The sequence below is a fragment of the Adiantum capillus-veneris genome, chromosome 17, assembly GCF_014529385.1.
Source record: "Adiantum capillus-veneris isolate H3 chromosome 17, ASM1452938v2, whole genome shotgun sequence".
NCBI lineage: Eukaryota > Viridiplantae > Streptophyta > Polypodiopsida > Polypodiales > Pteridaceae > Adiantum > Adiantum capillus-veneris.
This window is the reverse complement of record NC_140947.1, coordinates 22,580,353-22,601,530: the sequence shown is the minus strand read 5'-3', so window position 1 is coordinate 22,601,530 and position 21,178 is coordinate 22,580,353. Positions and strand designations below refer to the sequence as shown.

The window sequence follows — 21,178 nt, the reverse complement described above, 5'->3', positions numbered from 1 at the left end:
TCCCAAGGCCTCAAACACCTTCGAAGGTGGAGAGAGCTAGCGGAAAATGAGTGATAGGAAAAAGAAAGAAGTATCATCCATAGGAGAAAGAAATAGTTCCTCACTTATCATCACTCTTCTTGTTTAGCATAGCATAATAGCATAGTAATGAAGATCAGAAGATGGCAAGTTTAAGCATTGAAACATGGCTCTTGGTTGGATTTGCATTACATAGCCAAGAATTGATGTAAGCTCTCCAATTCTCAACAAGCTTAGAGAAAGAGATGGAGCTCTTACACTTTGCACTCCACACAATGAGAATGTATGTGTGTACGCACGTGAGATAGTATATCCCCCTCTCATGCTTGGTCCACACCTCTCTCTCTCTCTCTCTCTCTCTCTCTCTCTCTCAATTTAAACATGTCTTCTTTTTTTTCTTTAAGAAAAAAAACTTAATTATTTATTATCATACATATAAATTCTCATTGAACACCTTTAAAACTTATCCAATAGGATTCAAGCACATCATGAGAGCCACATGTGAAAGATCATTTGAACATATGTCTTTTATGCTTCTTAAGTCATTTTGTTTAAATTAAATACTTCAAGCACTTAGTCAATCAAACATGGAAACCGTGGATGTCTCTTGAGACTATCTTTGAATTAAACACTTCAAAAACTTTCGTCATTTTAAGCATTAAAAACACTTTAAACTTTGGACAAGATTCCCACAAAGATTTTAAGCACTTAGCAAACCGACAAGCACCTCATGATTAAGTAGGGTTCCCACCTCAAGGTCAGTCCTAGCTTGTCTTAAGATCAAAAGACTTTTTAACACTAACTTTTGGAGGTCTTTTATGAAGCTAACCCTAAAGTCTTTCAGCTCCATTAAGTAGCATTGCTCTTTAACATACCATCTCTCATTTAAACCCCTGTAACCTTCGCCCCGTGTGAAGACATATCCATAAACACGTGTCTATTTTCTAACCTTTGTTCATGTTTATCCTCCAAACATTAAATGACCAGTTTAATATGAGATCATTTGGATTGATTACATATTAAATCTTATGACATGACCACCACAAAGATGTTTGTCAAGTTACCCAAACTGTTGCTTCCTACAATGGAATGATGACTCGATGTCAAAAAGGCACCCCTTTTGTGTGGGGCTCCTAGAAGTGATCCTGGTGGCAACAATGCTCTAGCAACAATGCTCTATCGTCGCTAATACTGTATACAAACCCTCTAGTGAGCTTGTCTTTGGCTAAGGAATGATGACTGGATGTCAAAAAGGCACCCCTTTTGTGTTGGGCTCCTAGAAGTGATCCTGGTGGCAACAATGCTCTAGCAACAATGCTCTATCGTAGCTAATACTGTATACAAACCCTCTAGTGAGCCTGTCTTTGGCTAAGAAGCAACCTGTGTTAGTCACAAAGGGGGTATACATACAATCTACCACATAGACTCGCCCTCCTACTCATAGGGTGCTACTCCTAACCTATGTAGATGTGCAAAAAGCCAGAACCTTGGTCTCCACAAGGCACAATATAAGTCCATCCAAAGCCCGTAAATGGAATTGTGGTCCCTCATAGATGGGAGTAGTAATCCCTCGTGACTCGGATACCTAGACAATATCATCAATAAATAGCATAATATGAACTGAAGCACCTAAACCACATACACACAGAATGTATCTGGTGTAATCCTAAATGTGCAAGGTTATGTTCAAGCATGAGAATGCAATAGCAACTAGCTCCATCCACTGCCAAAATCTACACATAGTACGGCACAATAGATATATTTGCAATGGCAAATTTTAGCTTCTTGTCAAAATTCTATATTTTACTAAAATCTGAGGTCAAAAGTCAAGAGTTCCAATTTCGAAACTGATATCTTCATTCGAAATTATGTTAATGATGATAAAAAGGTATCCAGAAAGGTAACACTAAGGACTCCGCAAAAAATGAGCAGGAAAAGGGCAACGCAGTATAAATTTAGTATGGAGAATTCATAAGATGGAAGGTATATTGTACAACATGCAAAGCTCCGCCATACAAAATCAGTGCTTGCAAGGGGCAGTTTGCGCAGGGCTCTTGCAGTCTCAGCCCACCAACTTTATACATGGTTAAGATTTGGTGTGAATTCTGAAAACAGTAGGTGGAACCCAACATTTACACCCTTGCCTGTACAACCATCACTGATGGGTCTTACAAGTATGCTCTTATGGTACAGTATTACAACACATTAAAGTGCTTTTTGCAATTCTACAATGAGGATGGATCTTGCAATTCTACATTGAGGATGGATCTTGATGACTAGCTCTCACTACGATTGTCCAGACGCAGCCTCTCCTGCATGTGGTCATCAACAATACCTGCATCACCCACACTTGCAAATGTGAGCAGGGTTCACCAAAAACCAACCTTCAGCGAAATCTTAAGCAAAATCTTTCTTAAGCTGAAATTGAGACATGCAACATTTCAAGCTTGTCTTGAAGAAAAACCGGACAAGAAAACACAAGTAAAAGGTAAAGAGAGAAAGAAGACTGCGAAGGACCATATGCACATTGCATGCACACAATGCCACCTCTTATATACAGAGCAAAATGTGTTTTGACTTTCCCTTATCATAAGGCCTTTCATTTCCTACTCTCTACCTTCACTTCTGCATTTTAGATGTTTTGAAAGGTTTTCTACTACAGAAATTGTAGGATACCTACCTCCCTTTTCCACGGGTTCACAAAAATGTTTTGTGGTGAGGACTGGATGTGACAAACTTCTTGATGACACAATTAAGGAAACAGGAAGTTGTACATAACACAGATTGCATACCCATATTGCTCCGTGACAGGCACCACTTACTCCCGAATCTTGTAGAAAAGTAGTTCAAAATGTCCTAGTGGCTTTGAGAGTGACCACTTCTTCCCCAACTTTTTCTTCGGGTACTGCACAACTTTCCATGAACGGCGGCATGAAACAAAACCTACACAGAGAGATGACCCTTAGACAAAGGTATGATTGTCATAAGCCATTTTCCCTAGATTTGAGTGCTTACCATTCTGCTGGTAGATTTTTTGCATTAAAAGACTTATCAAAAGCTCTCCACTTTAGGCATTTGTTGCACTGGACCCATTCTTTAGCCTCTGAATACACTGCATGCTCCTCCTCCTCCTCCTGCAACACGATATTGAAAAACATGACCACACATCATTCATTCGATATACAGAGCACTGAAAATGTCCCTCCTACCCTATTAATATCAACACAGAGTCAATACTAAATCACTATTTCTGATAAAAGACTAGATCAGCTCAGACTAGGTGTGAATACCACTTTTAGTTTATCAAAATTTTCATCCCAATAGCCATCAGCTTTAATACCAAGCCACTCCTCCAGAGCCGCATAAGCCTCACAATCTGAAAAACCTTGCTTGTTGTTCAGTATTGCCACGCTTCCATTTTCAAGCCTCTGTCCATAAACAAACATAAAACAGAAAAACATGCATTTTGTTTTGTCAGGACATGGACACTGCAAGTCTTGAAACACCTCACAAAGCAAAAACTTTTGTGGACTCCAACAATGTGCAATAACAGCTTACCATGACATCAGTAACATCCATTACTCCAATTACACCAAGTCCCACGTCCGCATTATGGATCATTCCTCCTACACGCTTGTATGCCTGAAGGTGGTTAATAAGCATGGTCAAAGCAACTTTAGCATGGCAGCTGACAAACCACTTACAGCCACAAAGCAAGGTTTGCACACCTCTGACGCGTGACCCTGGTATGATTACCTCAATTAACCGCCCATGCCAGTATAAAAAAATGCCACAGTTCCCACGGGCCCGCTCTTCTTGGCTGAATCCTAGTGTTAATTTTACTTTTTTCCCACCTAAAACATCATCAAGTACTTTTCTTTTACAAAGGGACTGCTGTAGGCTTCTTGTTCCCACCTTCACAAATTAAACACTTGTTTAGAGAGAAGCTTAGATAAATCCTATGAAATACACACAGATGTTACCAGTGTTCCTTGCACATAAATTTCCATCCTTGGCTCCAAGAAAATGACCTCTAAATATGCACGAAGAGAGTAGTCCAAAGGAACCTGCAGACGTTATGTGTTAAAGCCACTTCGAGCAGTTAGTCCAAGGTTCCAAACGAGAATTCCATCACCCACTTCAAACGGATCTTCGAACAGGCAACCATCTACTCCTTTACTAGAACCCTTCAAGGCCCATTCCACAGCCAAGTGACTAGTAACTTACAAGTCTTACAGCGAAGTGTATCTTATTGATTTTTTGGCCAGAGTGAACAAAGGAAACAAATAGTCACTTGCATAGTGCTTCCAGCCATACATGCTGGAAGCATGTATGAATTCTTTCTTGATGCAAGTGTAGTTATTTCAAAGTTCCCAACGTGACTCAGTGGATTAGCAACACCTTCACTCCTAAAATCTTGAAATAAGCATCTATGCAGATTTAAGTAATACTCCTTTTGTAAATCAAACTTTTTCAAAGCAGAGACTTATGTCACCCACTGATCGTCTATTAAGAAAGCGTGACAAAGCTCACAAGCTCTGTGCAAGTTTGAAAGAGAGGAGTCTTTATGAAAGATGCATACCTCTCTGCTCATCTGCCCCGGACGAGCCCGCACTCGTCGTGAACGCACTTGTATATCAGATTTGAGCTTGGTGTCTGTTTCTGATGCCAATTTTGGATCCCAGCTGAGGGTGTGCTGTGAACCCCACCGGTCTAAATTGTAAATGCAGATGATTGTGCCAGTTTTATCGCCAAAAGCTTTAAATTTGGGCCCAATCATATATTCATTGAAAGGCGAGAATTCTTTGATTGCTCTGAGATTGGCTGTTGCTTGCTCATGACTCTGAAAGTTAGTATCAAACTCCATCCAGCCCAGATTCCTTGTGTAGGTGACTATGGGAATTTCAACCTCCTACAGCATTTACCACAACTTATTTTGTCTCCATCTACTCTGAAATCAAACACCAAGCCTTCAACCCTCAGCTTCAGCATAAGATACACAGGAGCAGATAAAAACCTCTTTTGTTTCATTGAAGGATCGCGAAAAGGAAGCAATGGATCGAGAATCTTTGCTTTGTGTAAATACCACACCATCCTTACCAAGCCTCATGGAGCCAGTCTGATACAAAATGGATACAAATGGTTACTTACAATAATAGCAAAGTGTTTGAGAATTTACAATTGCCTAAATTAACTTTATTCAAAACAAAGACAACTCAACTAGAGAAACATGGCGGGCTTAAAACATTGGCTGATGAACAATACTTATAAAGAAACACACCTTAAAACCCACACCAAACCTTCCCAAAAGACTTTCATCATCATCTGAGGGCCTTTTATGGCCAAATGCCATCATTCTCGTCAAATCCATGTAGGTCATCCCAGTTCCATTATCCGTGATGCATAGAATAGGTATAGACAACTTTTTGGCATGGAAGTACTCCTGTTCGATACAAACATCAAGCCTACATACACAGAAGCTATATCAAACATACAGTGCTGAATAATAGTTGAGAAACTAACATCCAAACAAGAGAATTGTCAGTTAGACTAGTCACAAAATCTGTCTTTTACAAAAGTAGCTGAAAATATGGTTGAATGAAAGTCAGTCTTACCTATCACTGCAGTTTTTTGCCAGAATAAACATTCTAGCACCAAAGTTGAATAAAGAGAAAAAAATTCTCTAAATAAGATAGCGGGTAGGTAAACAATGATGGAAGAAGAAACACGCAATCTGCCATCGTTTGAACAAAGCATAAAACTACAAGGTGCTCTACAACATAGAATTGAGAACAGCATGCTCTCCTCAAGGTGCAAATGAGAGTGTACATAGCACCAGAAAGAACACAAAGTGACACCCACAAGAAACAGTCACATGCTACCCAGAACACCCTCCGAGAATAGCAAAAATATCAAGTAAAGCAAGAGGAGCGTGCACCTGGTTGAGCTGTTTTTTTATCCAATTGGTATTGATTTGCTGCTGTTGTGGGCTACCCTCCTCACATGACGCATTCTCCACGTATCCAATTGGAGAAAGGTGGACATTCAAGGACATAAGCATGATGCAACTGATGAGCCCAGAGTTGCTTATGCTTGGGGATATTAGTCAAAGCTGTACACTAGAGTTGCAGACAAGACAATCAAGATCTTGCCTTTGAGACGGCTCTACAGCTGGTATCACGCACACATGACTCTATGTGCCAATGAACATTGCTACATCAATTTCCAAAGCCAGTCCTGTACATAGTAATATCTTCAAGCTTAGGGATTTAGTACCAACAATTTTGTGGGCATGTTCGTGCATGCCTAAACACATCCATTAGATAAAGTTTTCCAATTTTGGAACCCTCTTGCATGCATGGCTTGTACAGACGTTTTCATGGATGTTATTACACTTCAATCAGCATCTAGCAATACGAGCATGTAGATTAGGGCTAGGAGAAAATGTCAGTAAAGTCCCAGGTCAAATGCACCACATGTGCACTCTCAAGGCAGCCATCAGACTTGCAGAACTTGAGGTTATTGTTCGCCCATAGAAGAGTTTTCTACCCCTCATTCTCACACATTACCCTAGGGTGCTATAGCGAACCCTTTTCTCTTGTATTTTGCCTTCCTGTAACCCACCCCCATCTTGGCGTTTTCTCGAGCCTGATTGCCCTCCCTAGACCCGGCATTTTCCAGCCCATTGTCCCTCTTCTGCAGCCCCGTCTAGCAATGTTTTAGGAAGCCATAGCAGCCTCTCCTCAGCCACCATCCCTCACCCTCGAAGACTAGCCTTTGCTGCCCATCATCTGCTCCGCCATTGGCCGCATTTCAGCCTTGCTCTTGCGTCAAGATCTGCTCCATTTTTGCAGCCAGCATTCAGCCAGTGATTCCTCTCACATCAAGTGTGCAAATCAGCCCCAGATCTACTTGGTGGTGGCCATCCACAGCCCACATCAAGTCAAGACTCATCAATGATTCAAATCAGTCCCGAAGTGTCACATGCACATGGCTCTATGTGCATGTGGACATGCTTCATCGACTTCGAGAGCCGATTTTGCACCTATCCCTAGATAGGAGGGTCTAGAATACTAGGAGGATTAGTACCGGCAATTTTGTGAGCATGTTCGCAAGACCTGCATGTCCGGACAAGTCCAATAGATTAGGTTTTCCAATTTTGGAACCCTCTTGCATAAATGGATCATACAAGCGTTTTGACAGATGTTATTACACTTCGATGGGCATTTGACATGACGAGCATGTAGGTCTAGTTAGTGGAACGTTTCGGTCCAGAATATTCGTCAAGTAAGTCACAAAACAATGAGTTATCACCAGAAGACTCCCATCTGCGCACATTTTCCCGACCTGGCACCTCAGATTCCCTATAAAAGAAGCCCATTGCCTGGTGTTTTGCAGCAGAGGAGGCAACACTAGCAGATCAAACCAACACTTCTGCATCAACCTCTGCCCGACATTTTGCTCCAACATTGCAGATCAGCCCAACGTTTTCGGTACACAGCAGATCAGCCCAGCATTTTCAGTTTTCATCCCTCTCTCCCCCCAGAGATCATGTAGATCTACAAGACGTTGCTTCCCTAATGCGGTCCGGTACTTCGGCAACCCATTGAACCTCTTCTTGGTCATTCCCTCGCCGCATCGAGTGCTCCCATTGTTGTCCATCATCAGCTCCCCTTCATTCCTCTCACATTGAGAGCGCAAATAAACCCTAGATCTACCCCTTGGTGGCCATCAGTAACCCCTCATTGAGACAGATCCAAAGGTGCATCAAATCAGCCCAGGAGGTGCTTCAGTTTGAAGCGTTATTGTGGCAACATTCCCCATTGAGCCAACAAAGTTTGCATTTGAGGTATTGCTTTGTGTACATTCCATTTACACAATCAAAAGCAAATACCACATCGGCAATGGTGTGAGGGGGCCCTTGGGAGGGTTGGTTGGGACCCCATCTGATGTCCTCTCTCTCTCTCTCTCTCTCTCTCTCTCTCTCTCTCTCTCTCTCTCTCTCTGTGTGTGTGTGTGTGTGTGTGTGTGAGCTAGTCGTGGGCTCTCTCTAACGAGCTGCACGTAAAGCAGGTGACGAGCTGCACACAGTACCCTCTGCTGCCACACTGCTCTCTCTGTTGGTCGTGGGCTGCTTCTGACGAGCTGTTGGTCGTGATGTTGCCAATGTAGCCTTTCGATACATAAATTAAGGCTCTATACAACTAATACAAAGGCAAGCAAGGGGGTAGATCCATCCTACTAAGTGGGGGGGCAGCTTGCTAAAATAAGCTGTTGAACCACTTTCGTCCACTGTAATCAGCAATGGAGACCAAGAGACGCTCACCAGTGTGCAAGTCTCCCCGCCGAAGGCAATATTCATGGTCACGAACAAAAGGATAACACAAGTGGAAAAAGAAATGAAAGAGTGGAAAACGGAGATGAAAGGATGGTGGAAGGAGAAGGCCAACCTCATCCTAATGGTCTTCAAAGAGGGCAAGCAATGGAAAAAGGAGAAATAAGACCTTCAAGTGGAAGTCCAAGCGCTCCGAGAGGAGATCCCAACCCTCAAACGATAGCTTGAGGTAACTAGAGCGGGGAGTGGACTTGAAGAAAGAGAAATCCAACCCTCGATGATAGAGGAACTCAAAGTCATCAAAGAACAAATGCGGAGGATCAAAGAAGAAGAGAAGCAACAGGAGGCGAAGACGTCCTCGTGGGTGGATGTAATCACGAAAACACAAAAGAAGGTAGATAAGGCCGAGAAATGGATAGAAGTCGCCAAGAAAGCGGAAGGGAAAGAACCAACAACCATCCCCACTCCCACGATGATCAACATGACCTTAGAGGAAGAGCAAAGGAGGAAGGCTAGAGCTCTACATGTCCAAGTGACCGGTCTAAAAGACGGTGATGAAGTGGAGGGAAAAGTCAAAGAACTTCTACTTATTATGGGTAGTAAGGCCACTCACACAAAGGCATGGAGAGTGGGGAAGAAGAGAGAAGGAGATGGGAGATTTCAAAGGAGAGAGCATTGATCCTTCGCTTTCCCTCGATGGAAGCAAAGAAGGATTTCTTGAAGAGGCGTCCTACACTAAAGAAAACGGGGATATTCCTTGGGGACGACCTCACACTCTCACAGATTGCTCATATGAAAGAAGTTATGCTTGAGATAAGGACGGCCCGAGAGAAAGGAAAAGTGGCCTTCTATAGAGATGAACGAGTGGTTATTATGAAGTGCGCTCCGCATGATGGCGCGAGACCGATGGGACCACACTCAACGTTGCAACTTAGAGTTGTAATGGATCTCTACGCCTTGATGTGGGTGCCTTTGAGGATAGTTTCATTAGGACAAACATCTTCTACTTTGAGACATATCAAGCCCCTGGGCAATCTATGCCACATGTTAGCGGATACAAACACAAGACTCGATCAGAGCACAAACGACGAGACTTGGGGGGAGTGGCAGTCTTATTCAAGGAGGAGTTGCAACCATTGATAGTCTATAGATATAGCCCGCAAGGATGAGTAGGCTAGGTGCATGTGGGTGAGATTGGGGGCAAAGATGGACAGATACCTCTACATTGCTGTCTGCTACTTTCCTCCTAGTACGTCAGTATATGCACCACCTAGAGGACATTCCCCCTTTTCTATTTTGGATGATGACATATGGGATTTCTCTAGGAATGGTGACATTATCATTCTGGGGGACTTCAATGCTGGGACTGCCCATCACTAGACAATATTTTATGATACTTCAGAGGAGATGCTAAGGGAGCTGGATGTTGCAGAGATGGGCCTATCTAGATTAACACAAGATGTGGAGAATACCGAGTATGGACGGCACTTGATAGACATGGGGATTGCACATGGATTGGCCACCTTGAATGGCCTACAAAGATTTCCAGTTGTGAGAGGTTTTACATGATTTCCACACAGACATGGAACCATCACAATGGATTATGTCATGGAATAGCCGACCTTTATCTCCAGTATCCAAGCCCTTAGAGTTGGACCCTGACCTGTTGGTGTGGCAGTAGATCATGCCCTTGTGTCGATGACCATCTCTTTCGAGTTTAGTGCAGCACACATGCCATGGGTAGCAGCCCCTACTCGCTACACCTTTACTCGGGAGACAGACTTTGTCAACATAGATGGGATCTACAAACGCATGTGCACTAAGGAGCTAGGGCGACCTCTAGAGGAGCTTACTTCTATACTGACACAGACATTGCATGATGCAGCAACAAAGGTATACCCACACACCCAACCTAAGCACAGGCAACGTTCTGGGAGCATGCCCCAGAACAACTGGTATGATGAGGAGTGCCGCGAGACAAGAGCCAGACTTCAAAGGGAGGTGCTTTTGGGAGACATCACTCACAGACAGTCAAGGATTGCCTTTCGACCATAGTTAATCGAGACGAGGAACGCGGAACAACAACATGCATGAAATGCCATTCCTTGTTTCAAAGACTCACGTCTGAAACACAGAACGCGGATCCAGAACGGGAAATTAGGATGGGAACGGGGAACAGGGACCTCAAAATGGCTATTCCTTGTAACTATGCAAGTTCCGACGCCTAGTACGGTGAAAGGACATTTTTGGCTCGACTAGATCAGCTATTCTTGAGTCACGACTCACGCAAAGCATGGCGACTCTTTGATTAGCACCTCCCCCCTCCTGCCATTACTGCTACAAAGGTATGCCCAAGCACATGTGCCTTTTTCACCGCTAAGATGGTGAGGAAGGCCATTGATAGGATGAGTACGAGGAGAGCATATGATCATGATGCTTCTAGCAGTGATGTTCAATTGGGCCATGTGTGAGTGTTTGCCTGATACTTGGAGTTTATCTAATATTGTACCGATCTTCAAGTCAGGAAACCCTATGGAGCTAGGGAATTATCGCACTATCATAATTGGACACACATTGGCACAGTTGTACGCATCCATTGTTGAGCAGCAGCTAGGCAGAGAGAGGATATATGCACAACTGGACATGCAGAATTTAGGAGAGGTTTTTCTACTCTTGACCACATTTTGACATTCAAAGCCATTATTGAGGAGGGCAAGTCACATGGGAGACGGATATATTGTAGCTTTGTGGACTCCGCAAATAATTCGACACAGTGCCCAAGGCTAGATTTATGCACGGACTACACGAGATGGGAGTACCCACAGAACTGATTTGGGGGATCGTGGCATTATACAGGTCAGTAGTGGGACACGTACGCACTCCAGAAGGGGTTATCTGTCACAAAATGATGACGTGGCAATCCTGCCCGAACAACAGCAGATGACAAGAATAAAAATAAAAGGAGCCCAAGAGCCTCACTTTTCAGAGCATCTGGACGTAGAGTCTGAGAGTCGACGACCCAAAAGAGTTGTACTTTGCTCAAAGATTAATATAAAAGAAATACCGAAAGGGGCGCCAATCTTTGGGGCCAATACCTTTGGGCACGGAACTACGTCGAGCCGTGTCGACCAAAATTGAACTGTGATTTTAAAGTTTTGAAGTATTTTAAGTGATTCTCTCGTGTGTCATGTTGGATTTCCGACTTAAGGTGCCCAAGCCAATGATAGTGGTATCAGAGCACGGTTGATTTCTCTTCTATCGGAAAATCCGATCCTCTTATCGCAACACACATGAATTACAACGATGAATCCCGCAAGAAGCAGACGAACCCTCCTGATACGTCTGAAACGGTAGGCGATACGGAAAATTCGAATGGTTTAGCAAATCGTGACTATGAGCCACCTCGGCCTACGCAACATCACCTAATGGAGATGCAACGACAACAACGGGTTGACGAGTGTGGAAAGCAAATGCTCAAGTTTGCGAAGGATCCACAATATGCAAAAATTGACACGGCACCCGATTGACCGAGTGCACACCCATTGGCAGAAAGCAAATGCTCAAGTTTGCGATGGATCCACAATATGCAAAAATTTTGACACGGCACCCAATTAACCATGTGCACACCCATTAGCAGAAAGCCATCGACACCCCAATCAAGTCAACCCTCAAGCAACCTCCTATCCACAGATGTTTATTGAAGATGAACTCGAGGACGTTGTTGAAAAACGAGTTAACCAACTATTGGGGTCAAAAGAAAAGCAACAAGGGAATTGATTCTCAACTATTTGGGCCAAAAATCCTCTTTTGAAAACGCCTAAAAATAGAAGAAGCATGTGCGCTTCGAAGGATTGCCCAATTCGTCCTCATCTCTCTCTGGTAGCTCGGACACCTCACTTCTTCGGACTCGAGTGATGAGGACAGAAAGGGCAAGAAATGACGGAAAGATCACATGTTTTATGCTAAAAGGAAGCAATTTTACAGAGATAATCAATATGATTTCCTCGACGACGAGCAAAAAGGCCAAAAAATTCAAAGAGGGAGGACAAGCAAATAAAGTTTGAGTACTTTTCAGGGTTTCCAGATGCTCCCAAGGCGTTAGCCTTTATTCAAAGGTTTGATATAGCATTTTCTGGAGGCCACTATACAGAGCACTCCAAGATCAGACGGACAGTATCCTTTCTGAAAGACAATGCATGGACATGGTGGTCCACTCTTTTGTTAAGGAAACAAGCATTGACAAAGTGGTTGAAATTCAAGAAACTAGAACCGATTGGAACCACCTTCCAATGACCAAGGGTGACACTTCGAATGCTTACTGTGAAAGATTTTGGGATGCTTTCCTTCCAACCTCTTCTTTCAAGAAGATCAGTTTTAAGGAGCAGATTGAGAGGTTTTGTTGTGGACTTTCCAAAGAAATTCGAGACTACTGTTTTGAGAAAATGTAAGAGTCCGACGACAAAGAGATACACGATCTCGATTGACTGAAGAACAAAGACTGACAAAATAACAACGAGAGGAATATTTCATAGCAAGAAAATGTTTTGAACGTGGAGAACCAAGGACATATCGCTACACGGTGCCCCAAGAAGGCACAAGAATGAAAATGGTTGACAAATCGGAAATAGAACAAAACGAGGAGATACTCGTTCTAGAACAGATTTTTAGATAGAAAATTATGGATGAATTAGCATCATGTTGCTTGATGAAAACATGAAATAAGACTTTTGAGAAGATGATTTTGAATTTTGAAAGAAAAAAAAAACAATAACTAACGTTGTATGAAAGAACCTACTATTTGTGAAGAGATGATGAGGATGACTTTGAAGTAGTGACAGCTCTCAAATGAACCTGAAATGGAAGACAACAAGGAGATACTTGTTCCGGAATAGATATTAGAAAGGAAAGAGAAAGGTAAAGTGAACGATGGTTCTTAGTTAAGAACCATCCAGCATTGAATGCAAAACGGATGGAGGAGGAGGACCTAGCAGATACTCCTCAGATTTAGAACTTTACCTTGACGCTTTTGGTCTAGAATTGGCTATTCCAAGAGTTCGCAAAGATCAACGGGTTGAATCTGGTGCAGGTGGGATTGCACAAGAGAGGAGTTACTCCGCTCCTTTGTCACAAATTGCCTGGATGGAATTAAGTCACTGATTTCCCTTTGGACTTCAGCGATACTGATAAGCTAATAGTATTCTACTGGATAACTTTATGAAAGAAGTATTGCGACATGGGATCCCCAAAAATAGTCACTCGTACATGACACTGCTTGAGTGCAAAAATCTACGGACATAATTGCAATATGGGATCAATCGATCGCACATCAGTGAGATTTGGTATAAATCTAGATGCAATTGCTAAATACGTTTCCACAAGTCATGCTCCTAGATCAAAACCGAATACATAGACGTGATCGCGATATGGGATTAGTTAATCGACATCAGTGAGGTCCGGTGCAGATCTAGATATGATTGCTAATACATTGCCAAGAATCTGATTTGAATGTGATCTGAATGTGATGTGATGTGACTATCGTCTTTGTACAAGTGTTGGATTTGTGTCGTCTAGTGCGCCAGTACTTTAGAGTCGGTGTCTATTGAACTGGTTTATGGCTTATGTCTGATTTTACAGGCGTAATCGAGGGCGATTACAATTCTTCAAGAGGGGGGTATGTCACAAAATGATGATGTGGCAATCCTGTCCGAACAACAACAGATGACCACCCGCGGTAGAGCTACTGACATGGACAGACAATACGCCAATCTGATGACGTGGCAATAGTACGGACGTCCGCAAATGGCACTGACAAATACATGACGTGGCAACTCGAAAAACAAGCTGACAATATGCTGATGTGGTAGAATTGTACGGAAATCCACTTTTTGCATTGGTGTCTTTATAGTAGCTTTTGGAGATGGTTGTTTTTGGGAACCAGTTGCTTTTCAGTTTATTGCTTTTGAGCTTTGCTTTTGGCATCTAAGAGCTCCCAAAAATTTCATCCATCTAGAATTCTTGAAGCAAATGGACTTTGATTATGATTCACAAGGACGCGAAATTGAAGTCGAGCTAGCTATGGGACAAACTCACAAAGTGATACCACTCATTGGGACTCTTCCACCAAGGATACCATGGCAAAGCCGATTTCCACATCATGAAGTTGGACAATTGCAACGTTCTCTTGGGAATGCCTTAGCACGACAAGAATGATGCAACACTCCAGATCCGAAACCGTACAATTACCTTGATGCAAAAGGACAAGCCAATGATCCTCAAAGTTCGGTTATCCGAACAAAAACCCGAATGAATTTTCTAATTGATTCGTCTTTAGATACTTTTGCACTTTGTTTAAGAAAACACTGTTTGAAATTTGTTTAAAATGGATTGTATTTGTTTTAAACTTGTGGTGCCGATTTGAATTGTTTGACTCTAGTTTTAACACTGGTAATTTCCTCCTTGGTAGAGTATTGAGAACTGTTGTTTGATAATGTCTAAACCTCGAACGATGTAGACGGGACGCTTGGGAAGCATTTCGTTGTATGCTTGAAAACCTCGAAACGACGCAACGATATGTCTAGAGAGCGTTTTGTTGTACACTAGAAAACCTATGAACGATGCAAATGGGATTTTTGGGGAGCATTTAGTTGTATGCTTGAAACATCAAAGTGACGCAAGCTGTGATCTAGGGAGCATTTTCTTGTATCAATCCTTTGAGCTCATGGCCTGGACCTTTTTAGGATATTTGCAAGGGGGAGTGACGAGGTAGTCGTTGAGTAGCTTCATACTGCAAACTGTTTGTCTCAAAGGTGTCGACGGCGATGTTCGTTGTGTTTTGTAACATGCATGTGTGCCTTTGTGTTGCATTGTGATCTCCTAACTAACGAATATTCTTAATTGGGTCATATTGCCTTGGTATGCCATTCTAGTGCATAGACACGCGTTCAAGATCAACACGGCCTGGGTGTGATGGCTAATTTTACTACGCCAAAATATCAAGAGCTCCAATCTTGAATGAAAAAACTAATTGTCCCTTGGAATGACTCTTGGAAATTTTGAGCTAACTTGAGTTATTTTGTAGAAATACGATAAGCAGATATACGATAATTGCAGACGATTACTCTACTCTCAAGAAGGAGGATGTCACAAACTGCTGACGCTTACTCTTCTTTCAAGGGGAGATGTCACAAATTGCTCATGCTTCAAGCCAAAATCTATTGACATGTCAAGCCACTAAAGACTCGAGCCAACCTGCAGATCTCGACCAAGGGGCTAAACCTAGAAGCTACAAAAAGAGGAGTTTTGACCAAGTTATGGGACCCTGTCCGATGGGGCCCAAAATAATATAATATTGTAGTACACACCCACACAAAAGATTAGCGTAAAGGTCACTTATATGGCAGTTGTTGTATAGACGATCGGCAATTTACACTGAAAGGATTGATGATGTGCAACTATACGCACGCCCACATTTTGCATTGCAAGAAGTTGACGTGGCAATACGGAATTCTGTTAAAAGTGTTGGTTGTTGTTTACACTAGCTTTTGAAGCCTAGATGATTTTTACTTGAAGCTTTTCATAGTAAACTGCTTTTTATGGCCTAGGGGCCTTTAAATATGTGCCTAGGGCCCATTCTCTGGTAGTCTTCCCCATGGAAGTACAGAGCAAAGGGTTCCAGCATTGTACTGAGTTGAAGCAATATAAAGAAATACTGAGACAGGGTTTGGCAATACGGAATTCCATTAAAAGTGTTGGTTGTTTGCACTAGCTTTTGAAGCCCGGATGATTTTGAGTTGAAGCTTTTCATAGTAAACTGCTTTTTGTGGCCTAGGGCCTTTAAATATGTGCCTAGGACCCATTCTTTGGTAGTCTTCCCCGTGGAAGTGCAGAGCAAAGGGTCCAACATTGTATTGAGTTGAAGCAATATAAAGAAATATTGAAAGGGGCGCCAAGGTTTGGGGCTAGTGCTCTCTGGGAGTGGAACTCCACCACTCCGCATCTCGTGCATCTCTTTCTATTCAATTGTTTTAAAAGTGCTAAAAGTTTATCTCATTCGTTTTATTTCGTTGGCACGTGGTGCCCTTACGTTACAACTGCCTCTGCACGAGGAGGTAGGAGCAAAGAAAGGCACGAGTCTCTGTAGGAGAGAAGCGCTCTATAGGAACACGACCAAATCAACCCAAGGGTTTTGCACCCTAGGTTTTGAGATCCCTTCCACGAATGTGAGAGTGGTAGAATCTCAAATTGGGATCAAGGAGTAGAGATTTTGAAGAAGGGACTTCATATCCAAGATAGTAGAGTTGATGCTAAGATCTCTGCGGAAGAGGAATTTGAGAATAGAGTTAGAATAGAGTTTATAGGGATGCCATGCCTTGAGACTAGAAGGTGTGTTCTAGAAGTGAGAGGCTTGGTTCTCAAGGATTTTGAGTACGGAACGGATGTGTAGCGGAGATAATGTGTCGTGCTCTCTACAGTGGGTGCTCCGCAGTGCAATGCACGTAACATCTCACTTCAACAGAAAAAAAACACAGAAATAATGGATAACAGAGCAAACAAACACAACGACTCAACAATAGAACCTGAACATATGGGACTTGACTAACTCAAAGAAACCAGTACAAACTCTGGCAATGGCAACACACTCAGCTCCGGCCAAGAACTCATAGGTACAATGGGGTGTTGAGGCTCAACGGTGCAAGGATGGTGCAGACGTGTTGTGTATAACTCAAGATAATAGACTCTAGACTACTGGCCACACAAAGTAGATGATATCATAACCCCCAAAACGGCTACGGATTTATACAACCATAAAGAGCCACCAACGGCTCACAAATATCCAATCCAACTGAGACTGTCTCCAAACCGTGGTTGTGGTGATCTGGCCCCGCATCGGCTAGACCACCAACCGTATGGCCCCACGTCGGCTAGACTACGACCCGTCTGCCTACCATGTCACTGCAAAAAGTCAATCCAGTGTGTGAACACCAACCCAACTGCAACTAACTATCTGTCAAGTGTCTGTGACACTATAGTCCTCAGGTTGCCGTTGAGACTGAGAGATAGAGAGAGAAGAGAATACGAAACCAGAGACGTAAAACCCTCCTTCGAAGGCCCCACTCTCTATGGCGAGAGCGGTCTACTTATGATTCCACAAATCTCTACAATGCTTGGACTTGCCGACGATGTCGACGATGATGAAGAGATGATGAGACGGGCTGAAATCTGAAAATGCTAATGGCTGAAATCGGCAAATCTTCTATCTGCTGAATTTTGACTCTATGTCGATGACGATGTCGATAGCGACAATGCGATGACGACGCGTTGAAAACGCAGATGCTGAAATCCGCGTTTTTCGGGCTGAAACTATAAACCTTGCAAAAACTGACCGTGTGGCGAGGAACTGTTGCGGGAAGTTGAGATCTGCGAGGTTCGGGACTTGTTTTGCAATGTCTAAGGGCTGAAAACTGAAAACGCTGGTGGTTCTTGATGTTCCGTCGCAGTGAATTTGCAAAACGTTGGGATATGATGCAGCTTCAAAAACGCTAGGGCTGAAATGGTCTTCTGTTGTCGCCGGGTTGATGCAGATGCAAAAACGCTAGCTGGTCCTTGTTCTTGTTCAAAAAACGCTAGCTTGCTGCAGTGATGCAAAAACGCTAGGCCTCTTGGGTTCTACTAAGAAGTTGCTTCTTGAGCTTGTGCTCCTACAACCTCTTCTCCAATTAGTGCTAGCCTAGGTTTGCTTATATACAAACTTACTCAATTTGCCCTACCTACTTTCCAACAAAAGTCACTTAGAAATAATAAGTGAAAAATGTCAAGAATAGGAAAAATAGGCTAAATGCATTGGAAAATTCCCTTGAAGGATTCTGATGGGAATGTTTATGATCATGCTGTGTGCAATTAGAGGATATGCATCTACACTAAGTGACTGGTCATACACGATCTAAGAATAGACTCACAAAAGTGCCAGATCACTTCTAAATCTATACTGATTGGACTAACTGAACCCTTGTCGTGTTGTAGCTTGTCCACGGATACATAGGATTGGATGTGTCACGTGAAATCCCCTCCTTTTCAAAGTGAGGTACTGGTACCGAACTGTATGGCGTCGAGGGAGATCGCCAATAGTATCCGGAATTCTGGAAGGAACTCTTCGCCGACCCACTCTAATGTACGGGTCGTGCGATACTTGAACTTCATAAAGGTCTACAACGATTGCTTCTTTGGGCCGCGCCGAAAGCAACACAAAGTCTTCTGTGGCTCCTTCAATGCTTCAACTTCGTGTAGAGTCATGTTTCTTTCTTCTTCAAGAATCTCCATGGCTGAAAATTCTTGAAACCATTTCAAACACAAAACCATGAACATACCTATTCCATGTAAAGTGAGTGGAAAAAATCTTGTCGTCCTAATAGATTGTGCATGCAATGTAGATAAACAAAGAGACGGAGTGCCAAACAGTTCATCAAACGCATGCAAACAGTGAAATCGAATCTTTTTCTTATCATGTAGAGCAATCAACTGTGGCAATTCACAACGGAAATGCCCATGCTTAGTGCTCATACTTTCATGTGCTCTTTCTACAACTGTGTCATGCCAAGGAAGAGACATGAAAAAGTGACTTCCTTGAATATATACTTTTCAGCTTTTCATGAGAAATCCGCATACAACCGTGCTCATCCAACGGAAATGCCCATGCTTGGTGCTCATACTTTCATGTACTCTTTCTACAACTATGTCATGCCAAGGAAGAGACATGAAATGTGACTTCCTTGAATGCATACTTTTCAGCTTTTCATGAGAAATCCGCATACATTTGTGCTCATCCATGAGTGAAACGTGCTCAACGTACAATATGTCATGCCTAGAGAAAGGGATCACATAAAGACGCTGACTAAAATACAAGAAACGATCACGAATCAAACACTCGAACAATGCGTGCGTATCAATCATGCGAACACATAATACTTTCTGTGAGGGTTCTTTGAACCAAGGCTTGAGAGCCAAGATCGATCCTTCGTGATTGATCGAATCTACAACGAGATTAGCTTCGCTAGAAAAAGCATTCACTAACTCATCCTTCTTGTGAAGGACCACATCTTCTTCATGCAAATCATCATGCTTGTGAGAAATCACATCTTGATCATGCAAATTATCATGCTCGTGAGAAATCACATCAAATCATCATGCTCATCATTATCATCACGCTTATCATTGTCATTCAAATCATCATGCAAATCATGTGTCATGCTTTGGAGAAGAAGAGACTAAGAGTCTCTTTTTCCCGAATCTCTTGCATTTGTGCCTGCGCTTGAGAAAAGAGTCGCAAGAACTCTTTCATGTATTCGTCGCTCTTGTCTTTGACGACGGCTGCCATTCTTTCTTGGTGTTTGCGCTCCATTTCTGCTCTTCTTTCTGTGTGTCTACGATCCATTTCTGCCTTTCTTTCTTTGCATTCACGATCAAATTCTGCCATTCTTTCTGCTTGTCATGCTTCGCATTCTAACTTCCTTTCCATAAATATCTGGTCCAAAGCCTCCATAAGAGTTAGTGCAATCCTTGATGTAGATGGGGAAGGGGGAATTCGGAAAAACCTCCTGGTGGGAAAAATTCTTCTTCGTCTCTCTAATGCTCATCACCTCTAAACGAAGTATCCATTCCGCTTCGAGTGATAACCATTCTGAGGTCGTGGGTTCTTGTGGTCTTGGGTTCTTAAGTTCACGAGGCACTTGGGTTCTTGGGGGTCTTGGGTCTTGGGGTTCTTGAGGGTCTTGAGGTTCTTCTTTCGCTTGCAATCTGTGTTCGAGAAGGATCTTCTCTTCACCAGAGTTCTGCTCTTTTCCGCGGGCATACCCCTTGGCGGCCTTGCGCTCACACCAAGGTTGCTTTTTTCCACCTCACGTCAATTGGCCGGCCGCTAAGTGCACGATCCGCTCTCAATGAGTGAAAAGAGGTACAAGGGGAGGTTGGACAGGCCCTTCTTTCTTGGGATTCCTGTCACTCTTCAAAAACACGATTAGGAATCAACACGCCCAAGTAAACTTGGGTTCATGCGACCTCAACAAGCAAAAAAAATTATGTGATTCTTGTGGTTCTTTGCTTGAGTGATACAGAACACTGCCAAAGCTCTGATACCAATGTAAGGTGCAACGGAATGAATGTTTGAACTTTGCTCAAGATGAGTGCTCCGAACAGTGCTCAAGGTTCCTTTTGTTCTTATGGAAGGGAGAGCCTTCCGTTCTTAATGAGAGAGTGCAATGGACACAAACAAAGTGAATGGACACTGTGCGTGAAAGTGTATGAGACCGAGAGATAGAGAGAGAGAGAAGAGAATACGACACCAGAGACGTAAAACCCTCCTCCGAAGGCCCCACTCTCTATGACGAGAGCGGTCTACTTATGATTGCACAAATCTCTACAATGCTTGGACTTGCCGACAATGTCGACGACGATGAAGACGATGATGAGACGAGCTGAAATCTGAAAATGCTAATGGTTGAAATCTGCAAATCCTCTATCTACTGACTTCTATATGCTGAATTCTGACTGTGTGTCGATAACGACAATGCGACGACGACGCGCTGAAATCCACGTTTTCCGGGCTGAAACTATAAACCTTGCGAAAACTGACCGTGCGGCGAGAAACTGCTACGAGAAGGTGAGATCTACGAGGTTCGGGACTTGTTCTGCAATGTCTAAGGGCTGAAAACTGAAAACACTGGTCGTTCTTGACGTTCCGTTGCGGTGAATTTGCAAAACGTTGGGGTATGATGCAGATTCAAAAACGCTAGGGCTGAAATGGTCTTCTGCTGTCGCCGGGTTGATGCAGAT

The 21,178-nt window shown here is 43.0% G+C and overlaps 1 protein-coding gene across 4 annotated transcripts in view; it reads right to left on the bottom strand.

The window, feature by feature from the left end:
- Positions 1-1,932: 1,932 nt before the first annotated feature.
- LOC147436914 (uncharacterized) overlaps positions 1,933-21,178 on the bottom strand; it is a 34,731-nt gene continuing 15,485 nt past the window's right edge. For 2 of the 4 annotated variants that reach the window (XM_086486311.1, XM_086486313.1), the window contains exons 7-15: positions 5,300-5,483; positions 5,036-5,137; positions 4,601-4,930; positions 4,002-4,085; positions 3,577-3,933; positions 3,309-3,446; positions 3,034-3,152; positions 2,811-2,961; positions 1,934-2,353 (exon numbers count right to left, since the gene is read on the bottom strand). In XM_086486311.1, coding sequence (XP_086342437.1) covers positions 2,865-2,961; positions 3,034-3,152; positions 3,309-3,446; positions 3,577-3,933; positions 4,002-4,085; positions 4,601-4,930; positions 5,036-5,137; positions 5,300-5,483 — 1,411 coding nt within the window. In that variant the 3' untranslated portion in view covers positions 1,934-2,353; positions 2,811-2,864. Of the gene's footprint in view, positions 2,354-2,810; positions 2,962-3,033; positions 3,153-3,308; positions 3,447-3,576; positions 3,934-4,001; positions 4,086-4,600; positions 4,931-5,035; positions 5,138-5,299; positions 5,484-21,178 lie in introns of all 4 variants that reach the window. The other 2 variants (XM_086486315.1, XM_086486312.1) reach the window with 2 other exon arrangements.